This window comes from Phalacrocorax carbo, chromosome 9, assembly GCF_963921805.1.
Source record: "Phalacrocorax carbo chromosome 9, bPhaCar2.1, whole genome shotgun sequence".
Taxonomy (NCBI): domain Eukaryota; kingdom Metazoa; phylum Chordata; class Aves; order Suliformes; family Phalacrocoracidae; genus Phalacrocorax; species Phalacrocorax carbo.
The window spans coordinates 32,999,574-33,019,746 of NC_087521.1; the positions used below are offsets into that span (position 1 = coordinate 32,999,574).

At 55.1% G+C, this 20,173-nt stretch overlaps 1 protein-coding gene across 1 annotated transcript; it reads right to left on the reverse strand.

Annotated features, from left to right (window-relative positions):
• Positions 1 to 657: 657 nt before the first annotated feature.
• LOC135314924 (inositol 1,4,5-trisphosphate receptor-interacting protein-like 1) lies at positions 658 to 1,701 on the reverse strand. The gene has a single exon (XM_064459978.1). It carries the CDS (start codon positions 1,699 to 1,701, stop codon positions 658 to 660), a length of 1,044 nt encoding a protein of 347 aa, XP_064316048.1.
• Positions 1,702 to 20,173: the final 18,472 nt, after the last annotated feature.

Here is a 20,173-nt window from a genome sequence, read left to right on the forward strand (position 1 = left end):
TCTGGATGATGCTCTTTAGTCATATGACTTAGTTTTAGGTAGCCCTGCAAGGAGCAGGGAGTTGGACACAATGATCCTTATGGGTCCCTTCCAACTTGAGCTATTCTATGGCTCTTTGACAATAATCTGAGGGCCGCTGTACAAGGCTAGCAAGTTTCCTGGTAACCCAAGCCGCAGGGAGGTGAACGCTTCCTGTAAAGGCAGGTCTGCTCAGCAGAACAGGGCAGTAGTGAACGGCTTCTTTGTTTTGCTTTACCTGGCCACGTAGCTTTTGCTGCTAAACTGTCCTCTCTCAACCCACAAGTCTTCCCCCTTTCACCCTGCTGATGCACTCAGCCTGCCCACTGTTGGCAAGGGATTGAGCAGCTGCGTGATGCCAAGCTGCCTACTAGGATTAGCCTGCACCACCTGGGAAGGCAAGGCCCAATGAATCACTGAAACCAGAGGGCACTGCACCCGCTCTTCTGCAAAATGTTGGCCGACTGTGTGGCAGCTGAGCTGTCAGCACCCCATGCCCGCATTCCCCAGCAAAGTGGTGCATGGAACCTCAGGGACGCAGCGCTTGTGTGTTCAACAAGTGATTTATTGGCATGTTGGCACCTCTGCCATAGCACAGCTCTCTGGCCACGTCCCGCTGATGGTAAGCCTGGCCTCTGCCTACTCGATGCTCAGGAAGGTGTCCGAGTCACCTTGCTGCACCCCAAACAGCATCTCAATCAGGAGGAGACTATCAGAAGCATCCACAACCCGGAGCTTGCAGGAGCGCCTGGAGGGCAGCACTGTGAGGCGGCTGTGTCGCGACCGAGGCAAAACCCGCCAGGCTGCACGTACCAATATCTGGAACCAGCGTGTGGTTTTCTCCACGTCTAGGTAGGGGCCGGTGCAGAGGGTGCCTAGCAGGCTGGGACCCTGATTTCTCCTCAGCTCCTCCTTGGGGTGGTGGAGGAAGCACAGCATGTCCTTCACCAGCCGCTCCCTCATGCAGGTACACACCAGCTCCACGCGGAGGCGGGAGTTCCTTGCCGGCATCTCCTCATCAGTGCCCAGCTCGAGGTGGAAGGCGTGCCCGCGGGGGGCCTGCAGGGGCACGAGCAGGCGGTAGACGGCGTCATCCTCACGGGGACTCCAGCCTTGGCAGAAACTGCCCTCCCCAATGGCTGGCATCAGTCGCGGCATGAAACTATTCCTGCAGAGTCTTCGGCAGGTACGCAGAAGTTCATCCACCAGCTCCTCCACCATGACAAATGATTCTGGCACGTCCAGAAGGCGCTCCGCCAAAATTCTGCCCATATCCAGAGCAACACTGGGTTTTTCTTCTTGCTCCTGCCTGTGCCCCTTCTTTCTGCAACTGCCTTTCTTGCTGCATCTGTCGGTCTCATGGCTCCTTCTGCTGAGCCACCACCAGAGCCCAAAGAGCAGGACCAGGACTCCAGCAATGGCCCAGAACTGTCGCTGCTGCAAGGCAGCAAAGAGCAGAGCTCCCCAGGTCATGACGCTTGGCTCTTGGCTCGTCTGAACCTGGCTCCTTTGCCTCTGGCTGCTCTGCTTCAGCTCCTGCAGCAGCCGAGACATCTCCAAGCTCAGCAGCTGCGCACGTTGCTGCATGCGCTCGCGCGTGGCCTCATCCAGCTCATCACCAACCTTCTGCGGGTACCAAATGGTCCCTAGCAGAACCCGGATGAGGAATTCTGTGGCAGCCATGGCCTGCGGGAGGAGGGAGAGAAGGGGTTGAGTGTGGCTGGAAGGGAGGGAGGTGGTGGCGGGGGGAGCTGGGGGCAGGGAGGAGAGGGGGCAAGGCAGCTGGGAGGCAGCAAGGCCTGCGCCCACCCGCGGCAGCGGCATCACCGTGCCCTGCCCAAGGCGCTCCCACGAGCGGCTGTGCCCTCGATGCAGGGTGAGAACCCACCCCACCGGGGGCGCGCGCTTCTGCCCCGGCCCTCGTCCAGCCCAGCCTCTGCCTGCGTGCGCACTCACCGCTGGCCCAGGCTGTACTGGGGCAGGGCGTCCTGCTGGCGCCCCTGATAACCGCCCCCATTGTGACTCGTCCCCTCTGCTGTCACAGGCGCCAGAGCGCATCACGGGCACGCCCGCCGGCCAGCCCCGCCCCTCGGCCCCACCCCGGAGCAGCAACTCACAGCTCCCCAGGCAGCCAGAGCCCTGACAGCCAGAAAGCGCAGACCCACCCGGCAGGACAAGGCCGGGTGACTCGATTTGGGGAAATTACTTTATTAACAATCAACTCGGTTCACTTGGGTAAGTCGATATCACAGTGGGCGCAGGCTTTTCCACCAACACCTTGATGACAGCTGTGATGCCCCTCCTGACCACCATACCCCTGTCAGGCTGGCGCAGGAGGGATTTCCTGCTGCGGCTGCAGGATACCATGAGATACCTGCGCTGCTGCCTGGAGGAGAATCGCCTTGACCACCTCTTCTTTGGCAATGAGAACATGCCCCAGGAGATCATCTTGCCCCCTGCCTTCCAAACAGCTGAACCCCTCAACCTTTCCCAGGAAGGAACGCTAGTTAATTAAAACAAATTGCTGGTTAGGGAAGCTCTTCTCTCACATTCCCCGTGACCTTGGGCCAGCTGGAGTGGTAGACCTATTCAATGCTGCTTTTTCCTCAAGAGGGATGTGGAGAAGTGGCTGTAAGGCGTCATCACTGTAGTTTGCAGTTGTGGGAAACCAACAGGTCCAGCTATCAAGCAGTGACACTTCTCCACGGCTCTTAAATTGACAGGAGGGCTTCTGGTGGTCCAGTTCAACCTTCCTTTGGGACTGCCCCACGGCCACTTAATCTGTAGCTTTCAGGTACCGCAACAACAGGATCTATTAGGGTGCAGAGGATTGTGGGGGGTTGGGGTGCAGTTTCCTGGGAAGGACTTACAGCAGAACCTAGGCATCATGGCACTCTGGACACTTGTGCCAGGGTACAGCGAGGGCCAGCCGCTCCCTCAGGGCCTGGAAGTCAGGAGCTGAGTGTGCTAAGACAAAGGCCTGTCCCACCACCTCCATCCAGGTAGTGGGGCAGGCCTGGAGACCCTTGGCAGGTTCACTCATGCCTGCAGATCATCAAGCAGGTTCACGGTGATGAGGCAGGATGAGTTCAGGCCAGGAAGTCAACCTGCAGCTCAGGGCTGTGGGGACAAGGCCAGGCCGAGGCCAGGCTGGGATAGTGGCCCACTGGTGGGCCTGGCTCAACGGAGCCCATGGCCAGGCCAGGCAAGGCTGGGGGAAGCTGGAAACTGACAACCTGAAGTGTCGCTCTGACGGGGACTGACAGCCCTGGTTTGAGCTGCAGGGGGATTCTGGGCCATGGACAGGGCGGAGGGAAGGCCTGGGGGGGCTGGTCAGGGCCCTGGCAACCATGGAGGCAGCGTATCTCGTAAGCCAGTTAATTAATACTTTTTGCTCCTAAGCTAGGAGAGACCCATGACACCGTTTAGGGACCAGGGAAAGCGAAGCGATGCAGACTTCTTGCACGTGCATTATTTACACAGTCGATTGCAGGGAAACCCACGTAGTGACATCCAGTGGCAATGGAGTGCAGGGAGCATTTCCTGCCTGTGACATGACACGCTGAGACAGGGTTTTCTTATGCCGAGTCCTGCTCTTGCTCCTTTCCACTCCCATCACGCCCACAGTTCAGCCATTTCCTTTTTCTACATATGGTGTTAGCTATCTTGCTTCGTCCTTGTGCATTCCCTGTCCTTTGGCAGATTATAGCCTGAAATTAACTCCAGTTTAATGGAAAAGGTTATCAGTTGCCATGGAAATGCCTTACCATGTGATTGTGGTTGTACTTCCTGTTGTGCTTAGGGCTGAAACCATTAGACGAGCCTTGTTTTTACACTTGCTTACAGTTCTATAGATATCTGTTACTCAAAACTGCGGACAGAATGTTCAGTCTTCTAACACAGGTCATTTTGGTTTTTATGCTGTGATCTTATGCCAAGCTGTTAAACACTTATGCTAAAGCTTTCTGCAACAGACATCCTCAGACTTCCTGGTTTGTTATTTAAGAACTGCAAAGCCAAATTCCTGCTGATAACTATTAACTGTCAAGGAAATAGGTTGATTTCCATGAACGAAGAGAATGCTGAAGCTGGTCGCTTGCCTTTGCTGGCTGGCTGATACTGAGATAAGAGCTCTAGGATGCAGGAGGTATGGGCCACTGTGCCAGGCAGCCTAGCACGGAAAACTGCCCAATGCTGGGTGACTCTTGGCCTCAGTGTTAGCGACTGTAAACAGCACCTCCTTTTCCTCAGGGGTATACCTGCCACCACTAATAGCTCATCTGGGGATCTGTGCTGGCTCTTTCTTTGTTCATCGTATACATTAGGGATTCCAGTAATGCAGTTGATTGGTAATAAAGTAATTGGTAATAAAGTAATAAATTAATGAAGTAATTTCCCCTAATCAAGTCACTGTTTTGCCAGTGGTGGTAATTGCTGAGTGTTCTCCCTGTCTTTATCGAAAAGCACTGCATTTTGTTGTAATTTTCTCCTCCTGCAGTGATGTGGAGCGGAAATGATTGAGCGGTTTGGTGAGACCTGGTGCCCAGCTGTGCTCAACCACTGACAGTATCCATGGCACATGTCACCGGATCTTAGGTTTGGTGAGGGTTTCAGGGGTCTTTTGTCTGCTTTGTAAGGGGAGCCATTGGGCTATCAAGCTATGGATGCTTGAAGCAGCTGTGAGTTGCTGCTCCAGGGTGGGGCCGAGGGGCGGGGCTGGCCGGCGGGCGTGCCCGTGATGCGCTCTGGCGCCTGTGACAGCAGAGGGGACGAGTCACAATGGGGGCGGTTATCAGGGGCGCCAGCAGGACGCCCTGCCCCAGTACAGCCTGGGCCAGCGGTGAGTGCGCACGCAGGCAGAGGCTGGGCTGGACGAGGGCCGGGGCAGAAGCGCGCGCCCCCGGTGGGGTGGGTTCTCACCCTGCATCGAGGGCACAGCCGCTCATGGGAGCGCCTTGGGCAGGGCACGGTGATGCCGCTGCCGCGGGTGGGCGCAGGCCTTGCTGCCTCCCAGCTGCCTTGCCCCCTCTCCTCCCTGCCCCCAGCTCCCCCCGCCACCACCTCCCTCCCTTCCAGCCACACTCAACCCCTTCTCTCCCTCCTCCCGCAGGCCATGGCTGCCACAGAATTCCTCATCCGGGTTCTGCTAGGGACCATTTGGTACCCGCAGAAGGTTGGTGATGAGCTGGATGAGGCCACGCGTGAGCGCATGCAGCAACGTGCGCAGCTGCTGAGCCTGGAGATGTCTCGGCTGCTGCAGGAGCTGGAGCAGAGCAGCCAGGAGCAGAGCAATGTGGCCTGGGGAGCTCTGCTCTTTGCTGCCTTGCAGCAGCGACAGTTCTGGGCCATTGCTGGAGTCCTGGTCCTGCTCTTTGGGCTCTGGTGGTGGCTCAGCAGAAGGAGCCATGAGACCGACACATGCAGCAAGAAAGGCAGTTGCAGAAAGAAGGGGCACAGGCAGGAGCAAGAAGAAAAACCCAGTGTTGCTCTGGATGTGGGCAGAATTTTGGCGGAGCGCCTTCTGGACGTGCCAGAATCATTTGTCATGGTGGAGGAGCTGGTGGATGAACTTCTGCGTACCTGCCGAAGACTCTGCAGGAATAGTTTCATGCCGCGACTGATGCCAGCCATTGGGGAGGGCAGTTTCTGCCAAGGCTGGAGTTCCCGTGAGGATGACGCCGTCTACCGCCTGCTCGTGCCCCTGCAGGCCCCCCGCGGGCACGCCTTCCACCTCGAGCTGGGCACTGATGAGGAGATGCCGGCAAGGAACTCCCGCCTCCGCGTGGAGCTGGTGTGTACCTGCACGAGGGAGCGGCTGGTGAAGGACATGCTGTGCTTCCTCCACCACCCCAAGGAGGAGCTGAGGAGAAATCAGGGTCCCAGCCTGCTAGGCACCCTCTGCACCGGCCCCTACCTAGACGTGGAGAAAACCACACGTTGGTTCCAGACATTGGTACGTGCTGCCTGGCGGGTTTTGCCTCGGTCGCGACACAGCCACCTCACAGTGCTGCCCTCCAGGCGCTCCTGCAAGCTCCGGGTTGTGGATGCTTCTGATAGTCTCCTCCTGATTGAGATGCTGTTTGGGGTGCAGCAAGGTGACTCGGACACCTTCCTGAGCATCGAGTAGGCAGAGGCCAGGCTTACCATCAGCGGGACGTGGCCAGAGAGCTGTGCTATGGCAGAGGTGCACATCCTCACGCACAGGGCCAGGCGTGGCGGCACTCCCCGGGGAGCTGGTCCTGCAGAACCAAGCACGCTGGACACGGAGAACACACAGCTCCGTCAGCAGTGGGAATTGCTGCTGCGCCTTTCCTGCGCAGAAGAAGCACGCCCTGGGGAGTGGGGCCCCATGCAGCTGAAGGGGCCGTTGCAAGGAGGCTTGCGACAGAGACACCCGTTGCCTGCTGGACGGTGACTGCCCTTCCTCTCTGAGAGACACTGTCCCCTCCGGGACCTTTACTCTGTGCCAAGGTGCCAATAAATCGTGTCTTTGAATAAACGCTGATTCTGCGAGTGTCTGTGCACCACTTTGTTGGGGAACATGGGCACGGGGTGCTCCCTGCTCAGCTGGCGCAGTTAGAGAGCATTTTGCAGAAGAGCTGATGCAGTGGGCTCTGGTTTCGCTGATTGTTTAACTATGGCCCGCCCTGCCCGTGCTCCTGCCATGGGCCTCATCCTGCAGAAGGGCTTTGGGAAATGAAAGCCTGCCACAGCATCTGAGATACTGCTTCGCAAATGCCTCTGTAGATGAGAATGGGTAGGTATTGGATAGGTAGAATATGTCTGGACCTATTGTATAAATATAATGAGGTAGCCGGCTACGTTATGCTTGATTTGTGGAAAACCACCGAGCAGCCAGGCTTGCGCAACCCTGAAGTAAATTAGCAATGTCTCTCCTGAGGGTGTGATTATCGACTCGTTGCACACCGGGCAGCGAATCCGCTTTTCGGACAACATCTGTGCGCCTGACGGCCTTGGGCTGCGCACGGGAGGCCCTGGCCAGCAGGCAGCAGGTCTTGGGAGAGTTGGGCGGTGCTGGCTGTCCCCGCAACCGCTTCCAACCTTTGGAAGTGCTAGGAAACTTTTGCAACTGTCCCGCACCGACTCAGGAGAGAGGCTAGGGTGCAAAGTACAGAATTACAAGAGAAATTCTTTATTCATGCGCATGAGGTGTCCCATGCAAACTGGGGCACTCCAAACGTGGTTTTACACGAGGTTCTTATACCTTTCTCTAGCATTCAGGCACAACGTGATTTGACCAAGCGCTACTTAACACGCACATACTACTATTTTGCAAAGCAGCCGTCGTTCTGTGGCATCACCATCCACCTGTTCTTTCTGGATCTAAACGACCCTGGAGTTGGTCTTGCTACAGGTACTTATCTATGACGCCAGCTAACGGGAGGCTTTCACAGAGGTGTTTGTTAGAGGGGCTTGGATGCAGATGTGACCGTGTGGGATTGGAGAATTCAGAGCACGGGAGTAACGGACAGCATCCAGGAACTTCAAGCGGGCAAAGTTGAGCCATCACCTGCATTAGAACCGGTGCCACCAGGAAAGCACGTCAGGTATTAGCAATTGGAGATTCTATGAGTGTGGCGAAACACTGGAACAGGTTGCCCAGAGAGGTGGTAGATGCCCCACCCCTGGAAACATTCAAGGTCAGGTTGGACAGGGCGCCGAGCAACCTGACCCAGTGGAAGATGTGTGGAATAATCGGTGGGGGTGACTTAGAAATTAAACTTATGTTTTTAGAAAAGGTACAGCATGGAAGAGTCTTGCAGGGTAGCGTGCGGCTGACAGGTGAGCAATCCATTCCATGGAAGTCCCCTAGGCTCGTAACCTTAGATGTCAGCGATGCCAGGAGAACTTGGTGTTCTGACTCTAGGAGGATTTGTCCGGAGGGTGGAACGGTGTGGAGACACCATGGCCAGGCTCCGTGACCACGGAGCTGGTACACTGCACATTTGCCCAGGCTCCGTGACCACGGAGCTGGTACACTGCACGTTTGCTACCCCGAGCCAACAGTCTGTCATGGTTTTGACAAAATGCTGTCCTTTTTATCATTATAATACCAAAACACACCTCCGTCCCAAAAGCTACTGCTACAAAAGTTTGCGGATACTATCCTTCAAGGTCCGAGCCTCCCCGTAAGAGGAAGCGGCGTATCCAGAAAGTTCCCAAAATAAAACTCAATAGCAACAAAGTCACTATTAAGCAGGCATTCTTTATTACAGCGCTGGGCAGCACTGGGGATTGCTCCACCACGAGTGCTCCAGTGATTCGGTAAACTTCCACAGATTATTATGCTATAAAGTCATGCATAGTCATAAGGTTCCCGAGGATTCATTAACGTATGGAAAAGTTCAATCCGCGTGCATAGTTGTCTTTTTAGTGGTCTTCGGGGGTCCTCCAGTGGTCTCCGATGGTCTTCCTCACCTGTCCGATGGTTGAACTTTGGGTTTCCTTTGCCTATATATAGTCATTGAATTATCTCATCAGTCCTTTGGCCTTGGACTATCACAAGAGGCTGATGCTTATCTCGGCACTGATGTCCCGAGTCTATGTTATCGATGAATTTACGAGCTTAGTCAAGGTCCTTTTAATCCTATCAGGCACCAAGTGGCATTCTTCAAATACCTAACACTATCTTTGCAAGGGAGGAAGCCACAAGACAAGAAGGATGCGTACAATTAGGTCTGAGTCAGGGACTGTCAGGGGTTTAGTCCTTTCACTACCTGCCTCTAAGATGCAACCACCCCTCACTGGGCAAAGCAAGGGAATTTTACACCAATCATAATAAAGGTGCGTATGACTAGAGTCACTCAAGCTCCACCTGAAAGGTAAAAAATAGTATAAATTAGGTTAAGAGAAAAAGGGTGTTGGGGAAGATACCATCGCGTACCACTCTGACTGATGTGCTGAGTACAGCGGAGCACGTCTGAAATATCTTTACGCTAATGCGCACAGCAGGAGGAATAAAGAAGAGGAGCTAGAAGCTTTGGCCCAGTCCCAGAGCTAGAACGTCATCGGCGTACGCAAAAGCTGGTGGGATGAGTCCTGTGACTGGTGTGCCGTGACGTGGCAGACGCTTACGGGCTCTTCAGGAGAGAGAGGCAGGGCAGGCGAGGCGGAGGGGTTGATTCAGGGAATACATAGTTAAACGTCACCAATGCAATCTAGTGTAGCGCAACAAATGTTGGGGCCCGGAGCCAAAACTCAGCCAGGATAACGAGGTAGCCTTGGGCTGTAAGGTAACAGGCAGAGCTTGCATGATGACGGAAACTTGTTGCTTTGGGGGAGTCAGAGGGGCGTCAGGACAAGAAGCGCCTAAACAAAGTTATAAGGACGCTGCAGAACTACCAAACTCCTGTCTGGAAACCACCCCGTGATCCCTGAGGTTCCCCTCAGAAGCACCCGGGACAAACAGGCAACAGCCTCAGACTGCCACTGCTGTAAGGGGCCTCAGGCAAGAATGCACCCAAGGATGTAATCTTCCCAAGCCTGATGGGGAACATCCTGGGGGGGATGCAAACAACCTAGCAGCAGGTGCCACTCAAAACCAAGACAAAAGGAGCTAAGGACATCTCCATCTAAATAAGAGTCAGAACACCCGTTGAAACCAACACCCCTTGCAATACACTGGCAAGATTACTGGATGGGCCAACTCATGACCGACCATATGTGGAAGAAGGGACTTAAAATGCATGCGTAATTAAGAGGCAAGTATTATAATTAGTGCCAGGAAATCTAATGCGTATGTATATAACTGAGCAATATAAGCTTTGTCCATCAGGACTTGCAGTGTGCAAGTCAAGAGGAGCGACGCCCCTTGCACCCAGGGCTGCAATAAACCTACCTGCTTTATAACTCTCCGTGAGTTGTAGAGTTTGTTTCCGCGCCTCAGGGTAGCACTGGGTGGAAAGGAGGGGCTGGACTGTGCACAGGGCTTGCAGCTGGGGACGGCATGGTTGAGAGCCGCCGCCTAAGGGTGAAGGGGAAAGCAAATAAAGCGGATGCTTTTGTGGCAGCCTACCACTGACCATCCAGCCAGGGCGATGCCACCGATGAATTATTGGACTAGGAAGTAAGGGATATCTCTGGATCAACTGCCCTCTTCCTTATGGGTGGTTTGAACTTCCCAGGCGTCAACTGGGAATATCGTACAGTGGACGCAAACAGGTCCAGGAAATTCCTGAAGCACACTGAAGATAACTTCTTGGTTATCTTAGCAGGTGCTAAGGGGGCCGACCAGGAAAGGTGCCCTCCTAGATTTGTTGCTTGTAAAGAAAGAGGGAGTGGTGGGCAACGTGGTGATTGGTGGCTGTCTTGGTCACTGGTTACAGTGACCACGAAGTAACGGAGTTCCCAGGCGTTGGCGATAGAGGAAAGCTGCCAGCAGAACTTGGAGCCTGGATGCGGGGAGAGGTGACTTGGGGCTGCTGAAGCAGCTAGTTAGTAAGGTTCCCTGGGAATCTGCTTTCACGGGTATTGGCTGTCCATGGATGCTGGCCACTTTGTAAGAGCCATCTCTTAAGAGCGCAGGAGCAGGCAATTCCAAGGTGTCAGAAGTCAAGCAAGTGGGGCAGAGGGCCGGCTTGGCTGAACAGGGATCCTCTTCAAGAACATAGGTGGAGAAGGAAAGTGTACGGACACTGGAAGCAAGGAAAGAGAGGCGACACGAGAAGACGACAGAGATGGGGCTTGCCACTGTAGGGGGAAAATCTGTGCAGCCAAAGCTCCGTTAGAGTTCAAGCTGGCCAGCACTAGGACATGAGGAAATGGACTGACGCTGCGTCAGGGGAATTTCAGATTGGACATTAGGAAAAGGTTCTTCACTAAGAGGGTGGCTGGTCACTGGAACAGGCTCCCCGGGGAAGCGGTCACGGCAGCAAGCCTGCCAGAGTTCAAGGGGCGTCTGGATGATGCTCTTTAGTCATATGACTTAGTTTTAGGTAGCCCTGCAAGGAGCAGGGAGTTGGACACAATGATCCTTATGGGTCCCTTCCAACTTGAGCTATTCTATGGCTCTTTGACAATAATCTGAGGGCCGCTGTACAAGGCTAGCAAGTTTCCTGGTAACCCAAGCCGCAGGGAGGTGAACGCTTCCTGTAAAGGCAGGTCTGCTCAGCAGAACAGGGCAGTAGTGAACGGCTTCTTTGTTTTGCTTTACCTGGCCACGTAGCTTTTGCTGCTAAACTGTCCTCTCTCAACCCACAAGTCTTCCCCCTTTCACCCTGCTGATGCACTCAGCCTGCCCACTGTTGGCAAGGGATTGAGCAGCTGCGTGATGCCAAGCTGTACCTACTAGGATTAGCCTGCACCACCTGGGAAGGCAAGGCCCAATGAATCACTGAAACCAGAGGGCACTGCACCCGCTCTTCTGCAAAATGTTGGCCGACTGTGTGGCAGCTGAGCTGTCAGCACCCCATGCCCGCATTCCCCAGCAAAGTGATGCATGGAACCTCAGGGACGCAGCGCTTGTGTGTTCAACAAGTGATTTATTGGCATGTTGGCACCTCTGCCATAGCACAGCTCTCTGGCCACGTCCCGCTGATGGTAAGCCTGGCCTCTGCCTACTCGATGCTCAGGAAGGTGTCCGAGTCACCTTGCTGCACCCCAAACAGCATCTCAATCAGGAGGAGACTATCAGAAGCATCCACAACCCGGAGCTTGCAGGAGCGCCTGGAGGGCAGCACTGTGAGGCGGCTGTGTTGCGACCGAGGCAAAACCCGCCAGGCTGCACGTACCAATATTTGGAACCAGCGTGTGGTTTTCTCCACGTCTAGGTAGGGGCCGGTGCAGAGGGTGCCTAGCAGGCTGGGACCCTGATTTCTCCTCAGCTCCTCCTTGGGGTGGTGGAGGAAGCACAGCATGTCCTTCACCAGCCGCTCCCTCATGCAGGTACACACCAGCTCCACGCGGAGGCGGGAGTTCCTTGCCGGCATCTCCTCATCAGTGCCCAGCTCGAGGTGGAAGGCGTGCCCGCGGGGGGCCTGCAGGGGCACGAGCAGGCGGTAGACGGCGTCATCCTCACGGGGACTCCAGCCTTGGCAGAAACTGCCCTCCCCAATGGCTGGCATCAGTCGCGGCATGAAACTATTCCTGCAGAGTCTTCGGCAGGTACGCAGAAGTTCATCCACCAGCTCCTCCACCATGACAAATGATTCTGGCACGTCCAGAAGGCGCTCCGCCAAAATTCTGCCCATATCCAGAGCAACACTGGGTTTTCCTTCTTGCTCCTGCCTGTGCCCCTTCTTTCTGCAACTGCCTTTCTTGCTGCATCTGTCGGTCTCATGGCTCCTTCTGCTGAGCCACCACCAGAGCCCAAAGAGCAGGACCAGGACTCCAGCAATGGCCCAGAACTGTCGCTGCTGCAAGGCAGCAAAGAGCAGAGCTCCCCAGGTCATGACGCTTGGCTCTTGGCTCGTCTGAACCTGGCTCCTTTGCCTCTGGCTGCTCTGCTTCAGCTCCTGCAGCAGCCGAGACATCTCCAAGCTCAGCAGCTGCGCACGTTGCTGCATGCGCTCGCGCGTGGCCTCATCCAGCTCATCACCAACCTTCTGCGGGTACCAAATGGTCCCTAGCAGAACCCGGATGAGGAATTCTGTGGCAGCCATGGCCTGCGGGAGGAGGGAGAGAAGGGGTTGAGTGTGGCTGGAAGGGAGGGAGGTGGTGGCGGGGGGAGCTGGGGGCAGGGAGGAGAGGGGGCAAGGCAGCTGGGAGGCAGCAAGGCCTGCGCCCACCCGCGGCAGCGGCATCACCGTGCCCTGCCCAAGGCGCTCCCACGAGCGGCTGTGCCCTCGATGCAGGGTGAGAACCCACCCCACCGGGGGCGCGCGCTTCTGCCCCGGCCCTCGTCCAGCCCAGCCTCTGCCTGCATGCGCACTCACCGCTGGCCCAGGCTATACTGGGGCAGGGCGTCCTGCTGGCGCCCCTGATAACCGCCCCCATTGTGACTCGTCCCCTCTGCTGTCACAGGCGCCAGAGCGCATCACGGGCACGCCCGCCGGCCAGCCCCGCCCCTCGGCCCCACCCCGGAGCAGCAACTCACAGCTCCCCAGGCAGCCAGAGCCCTGACAGCCAGAAAGCGCAGACCCACCCGGCAGGACAAGGCCGGGTGACTCGATTTGGGGAAATTACTTTATTACCAATCAACTCGGTTCACTTGGGTAAGTCGATATCACGGTGGGCGCAGGCTTTTCCACCGACACCTTGATGACAGCTGTGATGCCCCTCCTGACCACCATACCCCTGTCAGGCTGGCGCAGGAGGGATTTCCTGCTGCGGCTGCAGGATACCATGAGATACCTGCGCTGCTGCCTGGAGGAGAATCGCCTTGACCACCTCTTCTTTGGCAATGAGAACATGCCCCAGGAGATCATCTTGCCCCCTGCCTTCCAAACAGCTGAACCCCTCAACCTTTCCCAGGAAGGAATGCTAGTTAATTAAAACAAATTGCTGGTTAGGGAAGCTCTTCTCTCACATTCCCCGTGACCTTGGGCCAGCTGGAGTGGTAGACCTATTCAATGCTGCTTTTTCCTCAAGAGGGATGTGGAGAAGTGGCGGTAAGGCGTCATCACTGTAGTTTGCAGTTGTGGGAAACCAACAGGTCCAGCTATCAAGCAGTGACACTTCTCCACGGCTCTTAAATTGACAGGAGGGCTTCTGGTGGTCCAGTTCAACCTTCCTTTGGGACTGCCCCACGGCCACTTAATCTGTAGCTTTCAGGTACCGCAACAACAGGATCTATTAGGGTGCAGAGGGTTGTGGGGGGTTGGGGTGCAGTTTCCTGGGAAGGACTTACAGCAGAACCTAGGCATCATGGCACTCTGGACACTTGTGCCAGGGTACAGCGAGGGCCAGCCGCTCCCTCAGGGCCTGGAAGTCAGGAGCTGAGTGTGCTAAGACAAAGGCCTGTCCCACCACCTCCATCCAGGTAGTGGGGCAGGCCTGGAGACCCTTGGCAGGTTCACTCATGCCTGCAGATCATCAAGCAGGTTCACGGTGATGAGGCAGGATGAGTTCAGGCCAGGAAGTCAACCTGCAGCTCAGGGCTGTGGGGACAAGGCCAGGCCGAGGCCAGGCTGGGATATTGGCCCACTGGTGGGCCTGGCTCAACGGAGCCCATGGCCAGGCCAGGCAAGGCTGGGGGAAGCTGGAAACTGACAACCTGAAGTGTCGCTCTGACAGGGACTGACAGCCCTGGTTTGAGCTGCAGGGGGATTCTGGGCCATGGACAGGGCGGAGGGAAGGCCTGGGGGGGCTGGTCAGGGCCCTGGCAACCATGGAGGCAGCGCATCTCGTAAGCCAGTTAATTAATACTTTTTGCTCCTAAGCTAGGAGAGACCCATGACACCGTTTAGGGACCAGGGAAAGCGAAGCGATGCAGACTTCTTGCACGTGCGTTATTTACACAGTTGATTGCAGGGAAACCCACGTAGTGACATCCAGTGGCAATGGAGTGCAGGGAGCATTTCCTGCCTGTGACATGACACGCTGAGACAGGGTTTTCTTATGCCGAGTCCTGCTCTTGCTCCTTTCCACTCCCATCACGCCCACAGTTCAGCCATTTCCTTTTTCTACATATGGTGTTAGCTATCTTGCTTCGTCCTTGTGCATTCCCTGTCCTTTGGCAGATTATAGCCTGAAATTAACTCCAGTTTAATGGAAAAGGTTATCAGTTGCCATGGAAATGCCTTACCATGTGATTGTGGTTGTACTTCCTGTTGTGCTTAGGGCTGAAACCATTAGACAAGCCTTGTTTTTACACTTGCTTACAGTTCTATAGATATCTGTTACTCAAAACTGCGGACAGAATGTTCAGTCTTCTAACACAGGTCATTTTGGTTTTTATGCTGTGATCTTATGCCAAGCTGTTAAACACTTATGCTAAAGCTTTCTGCAACAGACATCCTCAGACTTCCTGGTTTGTTATTTAAGAACTGCAAAGCCAAATTCCTGCTGATAACTATTAACTGTCAAGGAAATAGGTTGATTTCCATGAACAAAGAGAATGCTGAAGCTGGTCGCTTGCCTTTGCTGGCTGGCTGATACTGAGATAAGAGCTCTAGGATGCAGGAGGTATGGGCCGCTGTGCCAGGCAGCCTAGCACGGAAAACTGCCCAATGCTGGGTGACTCTTGGCCTCAGTGTTAGCGACTGTAAACAGCACCTCCTTTTCCTCAGGGGTATACCTGCCACCACTAATAGCTCATCTGGGGATCTGTGCTGGCTCTTTCTTTGTTCATCGTATACATTAGGGATTCCAGTAATGCAGTTGATTGGTAATAAAGTAATTGGTAATAAAGTAATAAATTAATGAAGTAATTTCCCCTAATCGAGTCACTGTTTTGCCAGTGGTGGTAATTGCTGAGTGATCTCCCTGTCTTTATCGAAAAGCACTGCATTTTGTTGTCATTTTCTCCTCCTGCAGTCATGTGGAGCGGCAATGATTGAGCGGTTTGGTGAGACCTGGTGCCCAGCTGTGCTCAACCACTGACAGTATCCATGGCACATGTCACCGGATCTTAGGTTTGGTGAGGGTTTCAGGGGTCTTTTGTCTGCTTTGTAAGGGGAGCCATTGGGCTATCAAGCTATGGATGCTTGAAGCAGCTGTGAGTTGCTGCTCCAGGGTGGGGCCGAGGGGCGGGGCTGGCCGGCGGGCGTGCCCGTGATGCGCTCTGGCGCCTGTGACAGCAGAGGGGACGAGTCACAATGGGGGCAGTTATCAGGGGCGCCAGCAGGACGCCCTGCCCCAGTACAGCCTGGGCCAGCGGTGAGTGCGCACGCAGGCAGAGGCTGGGCTGGACGAGGGCCGGGGCAGAAGCGCGCGCCCCCGGTGGGGTGGGTTCTCACCCTGCATCGAGGGCACAGCCGCTCGTGGGAGCGCCTTGGGCAGGGCACGGTGATGCCGCTGCCGCGGGTGGGCGCAGGCCTTGCTGCCTCCCAGCTGCCTTGCCCCCTCTCCTCCCTGCCCCCAGCTCCCCCCGCCACCACCTCCCTCCCTTCCAGCCACACTCAACCCCTTCTCTCCCTCCTCCCGCAGGCCATGGCTGCCACAGAATTCCTCATCCGGGTTCTGCTAGGGACCATTTGGTACCCGCAGAAGGTTGGTGATGAGCTGGATGAGGCCACGCGCGAGCGCATGCAGCAACGTGCGCAGCTGCTGAGCCTGGAGATGTCTCGGCTGCTGCAGGAGCTGGAGCAGAGCAGCCAGGAGCAGAGCAATGTGGCCTGGGGAGCTCTGCTCTTTGCTGCCTTGCAGCAGCGACAGTTCTGGGCCATTGCTGGAGTCCTGGTCCTGCTCTTTGGGCTCTGGTGGTGGCTCAGCGGAAGGAGCCATGAGACCGACAGATGCAGCAAGAAAGGCAGTTGCAGAAAGAAGGGGCACAGGCAGGAGCAAGAAGGAAAACCCAGTGTTGCTCTGGATGTGGGCAGAATTTTGGCGGAGCGCCTTCTGGACGTGCCAGAATCATTTGTCATGGTGGAGGAGCTGGTGGATGAACTTCTGCGTACCTGCCGAAGACTCTGCAGGAATAGTTTCATGCCGCAACTGATGCCAGCCATTGGGGAGGGCAGTTTCTGCCAAGGCTGGAGTTCCCGTGAGGATGAGGCAGTCTACCGCCTGCTCGTGCCCCTGCAGGCCCCCCGCGGGCACGCCTTCCACCTCGAGCTGGGCACTGACGAGGAGATGCCGGCAAGGAACTCCCGCCTCCGCGTGGAGCTGGTGTGTACCTGCATGAGGGAGCGGCTGGTGAAGGACATGCTGTGCTTCCTCCACCACCCCAAGGAGGAGCTGAGGAGAAATCAGGGTCCCAGCCTGATAGGCACCCTCTGCACCGGCCCCTACCTAGACGTGGAGAAAACCACACGTTGGTTCCAGACATTGGTACGTGCAGCCTGGCAGGTTTTGCCTCGGTCGCAACACAGCCGCCTCACAGTGCTGCCCTCCAGGCGCTCCTGCAAGCTCCGGGTTGTGGATGCTTCTGATAGTCTCCTCCTGATTGAGATGCTGTTTGGGGTGAAGCAAGGTGACTCGGACACCTTCCTGAGCATCGAGTAGGCAGAGGCCAGGCTTACCATCAGCGGGATGTGGCCAGAGAGCTGTGCTATGGCAGAGGTGCACATCTTCACGCACAGGGCCAGGCGTGGAGGCACTCCCCGGGCAGCTGGTCCTGCAGAACCAAGCACGCTGGACACGGAGAACACACAGCTCCATCAGCAGTGGGAATTGCTGCTGCGCCTTTCCTGCGCAGAAGAAGCACGCCCTGGGGAGTGGGGCCCCATGCAGCTGAAGGGGCCGTTGCAAGGAGGCTTGCGACAGAGACACCCGTTGCCTGCTGGACGGTGACTGCCCTTCCTCTCTGAGAGACACTGTCCCCTCCGGGACCTTTACTCTGTGCCAAGGTGCCAATAAATCGTGTCTTTGAATAAACGCTGATTCTGCGAGTGTCTGTGCACCACTTTGTTGGGGAACATGGGCACGGGGTGCTCCCTGCTCAGCTGGCGCAGTTAGAGAGCATTTTGCAGAAGAGCTGATGCAGTGGGCTCTGGTTTCGCTGATTGTTTAACTATGGCCCGCCCTGTCCGTGCTCCTGCCATGGGCCTCATCCTGCAGTAGGGCTTTGGGAAATGAAAGCCTGCCACAGCATCTGTGATACTGCTTCGCAAATGCCTCTGTAGATGAGAATGGGTAGGTATTGGATAGGTAGAATATGTCTGGACCTATTGTATAAATATAATGAGGTAGCCGGCTACGTTATGCTTGATTTGTGGAAAACCACCGAGCAGCCAGGCTTGCGCAACCCTGAAGTAAATTAGCAATGTCTCTCCTGAGGGTGTGATTATCGACTCGTTGCACACCGGGCAGCGAATCCGCTTTTCGGACAACATCTGTGCGCCTGACGGCCTTGGGCTGCGCGCGGGAGGCCCTGGCCAGCAGGCAGCAGGTCTTGGGAGAGTTGGGCGGTGCTGGCTGTCCCCGCAACCGCTTCCAACCATGGGAAGTGTTAGGAAACTTTCGCAACTGTCCCGCACCGACTCAGGAGAGAGGCTAGGGTGCAAAGTACAGAATTACAAGAGAAATTCTTTATTCATGCGCATGAGGTGTCCCATGCAAACTGGGGCACTCCAAACGTGGTTTTACACGAGGTTCTTATACCTTTCTCTAGCATTCAGGCACAACGTGATTTGACCAAGCGCTACTTAACACGCACATACTACTATTTTGCAAAGCAGCCGTCGTTCTGTGGCATCACCATCCACCTGTTCTTTCTGGATCTAAACGACCCTGGAGTTGGTCTTGCTACAGGTACTTATCTATGACGCCAGCTAACGGGAGGCTTTCACAGAGGTGTTTGTTAGAGGGGCTTGGATGCAGATGTGACCGTGTGGGATTGGAGAATTCAGAGCACGGGAGTAACGGACAGCATCCAGGAACTTCAAGCGGGCAAAGTTGAGCCATCACCTGCATTAGAACCGGTGCCACCAGGAAAGCACGTCAGGTATTAGCAATTGGAGATTCTATGAGTGTGGCGAAACACTGGAACAGGTTGCCCAGAGAGGTGGTAGATGCCCCACCCCTGGAAACATTCAAGGTCAGGTTGGACGGGGCGCCGAGCAACCTGACCCAGTGGAAGATGTGTGGAATAATCGGTGGGGGTGACTTAGAAATTAAACTTATGTTTTTAGAAAAGGTACAGCATGGAAGAGTCTTGCAGGGTAGCGTGCGGCTGACAGGTGAGCAATCCATTCCATGGAAGTCCCCTAGGCTCGTAACCTTAGATGTCAGCGATGCCAGGAGAACTTGGTGTTCTGACTCTAGGAGGATTTGTCCGGAGGGTGGAACGGTGTGGAGACACCATGGCCAGGCTCCGTGACCACGGAGCTGGTACACTGCACATTTGCCCAGGCTCCGTGACCACGGAGCTGGTACACTGCACATTTGCCCAGGCTCCGTGACCACGGAGCTGGTACACTGCACGTTTGCTACCCCGAGCCAACAGTCTGTCATGGTTTTGACAAAATGCTGTCCTTTTTATCATTATAATACCAAAACACACCTCCGTCCCAAAAGCTACTGCTACAAAAGTTTGCGGATACTATCCTTCAAGGTCCGAGCCTCCCCGTAAGAGGAAGCGGCGTATCCAGAAAGTTCCCAAAATAAAACTCAATAGCAACAAAGTCACTATTAAGCAGGCATTCTTTATTACAGCGCTGGGCAGCACTGGGGATTGCTCCACCATGAGTGCTCCAGTGATTCGGTAAACTTCCACAGATTATTATGCTATAAAGTCATGCATAGTCATAAGGTTCCCGAGGATTCATTAACGTATGGAAAAGTTCAATCCGCGTGCATAGTTGTCTTTTTAGTGGTCTTCGGGGGTCCTCCAGTGGTCTCCGATGGTCTTCCTCACCTGTCCGATGGTTGAACTTTGGGTTTCCTTTGCCTATATATAGTCATTGAATTATCTCATCAGTCCTTTGGCCTTGGACTATCACAAGAGGCTGATGCTTATCTCGGCACTGATGTCCCGAGTCTATGTTATCGATGAATTTACGAGCTTAGTCAAGGTCCTTTTAATCCTATCAGGCACCAAGTGGCATTCTTCAAATACCTAACACTATCTTTGCAAGGGAGGAAGCCACAAGACAAGAAGGATGCGTACAATTAGGTCTGAGTCAGGGACTGTCAGGGGTTTAGTCCTTTCACTACCTGCCTCTAAGATGCAACCACCCCTCACTGGGCAAAGCAAGGGAATTTTACACCAATCATAATAAAGGTGCGTATGACTAGAGTCACTCAAGCTCCACCTGAAAGGTAAAAAATAGTATAAATTAGGTTAAGAGAAAAAGGGTGTTGGGGAAGATACCATCGCGTACCACTCTGACTGATGTGCTGAGTACAGCGGAGCACGTCTGAAATATCTTTACGCTAATGCGCACAGCAGGAGGAATAAAGAAGAGGAGCTAGAAGCTTTGGCCCAGTCCCAGAGCTAGAACGTCATCGGCGTACGCAAAAGCTGGTGGGATGAGTCCTGTGACTGGTGTGCCGTGACGTGGCAGACGCTTACGGGCTCTTCAGGAGAGAGAGGCAGGGCAGGCGAGGCGGAGGGGTTGATTCAGGGAATACATAGTTAAACGTCACCAATGCA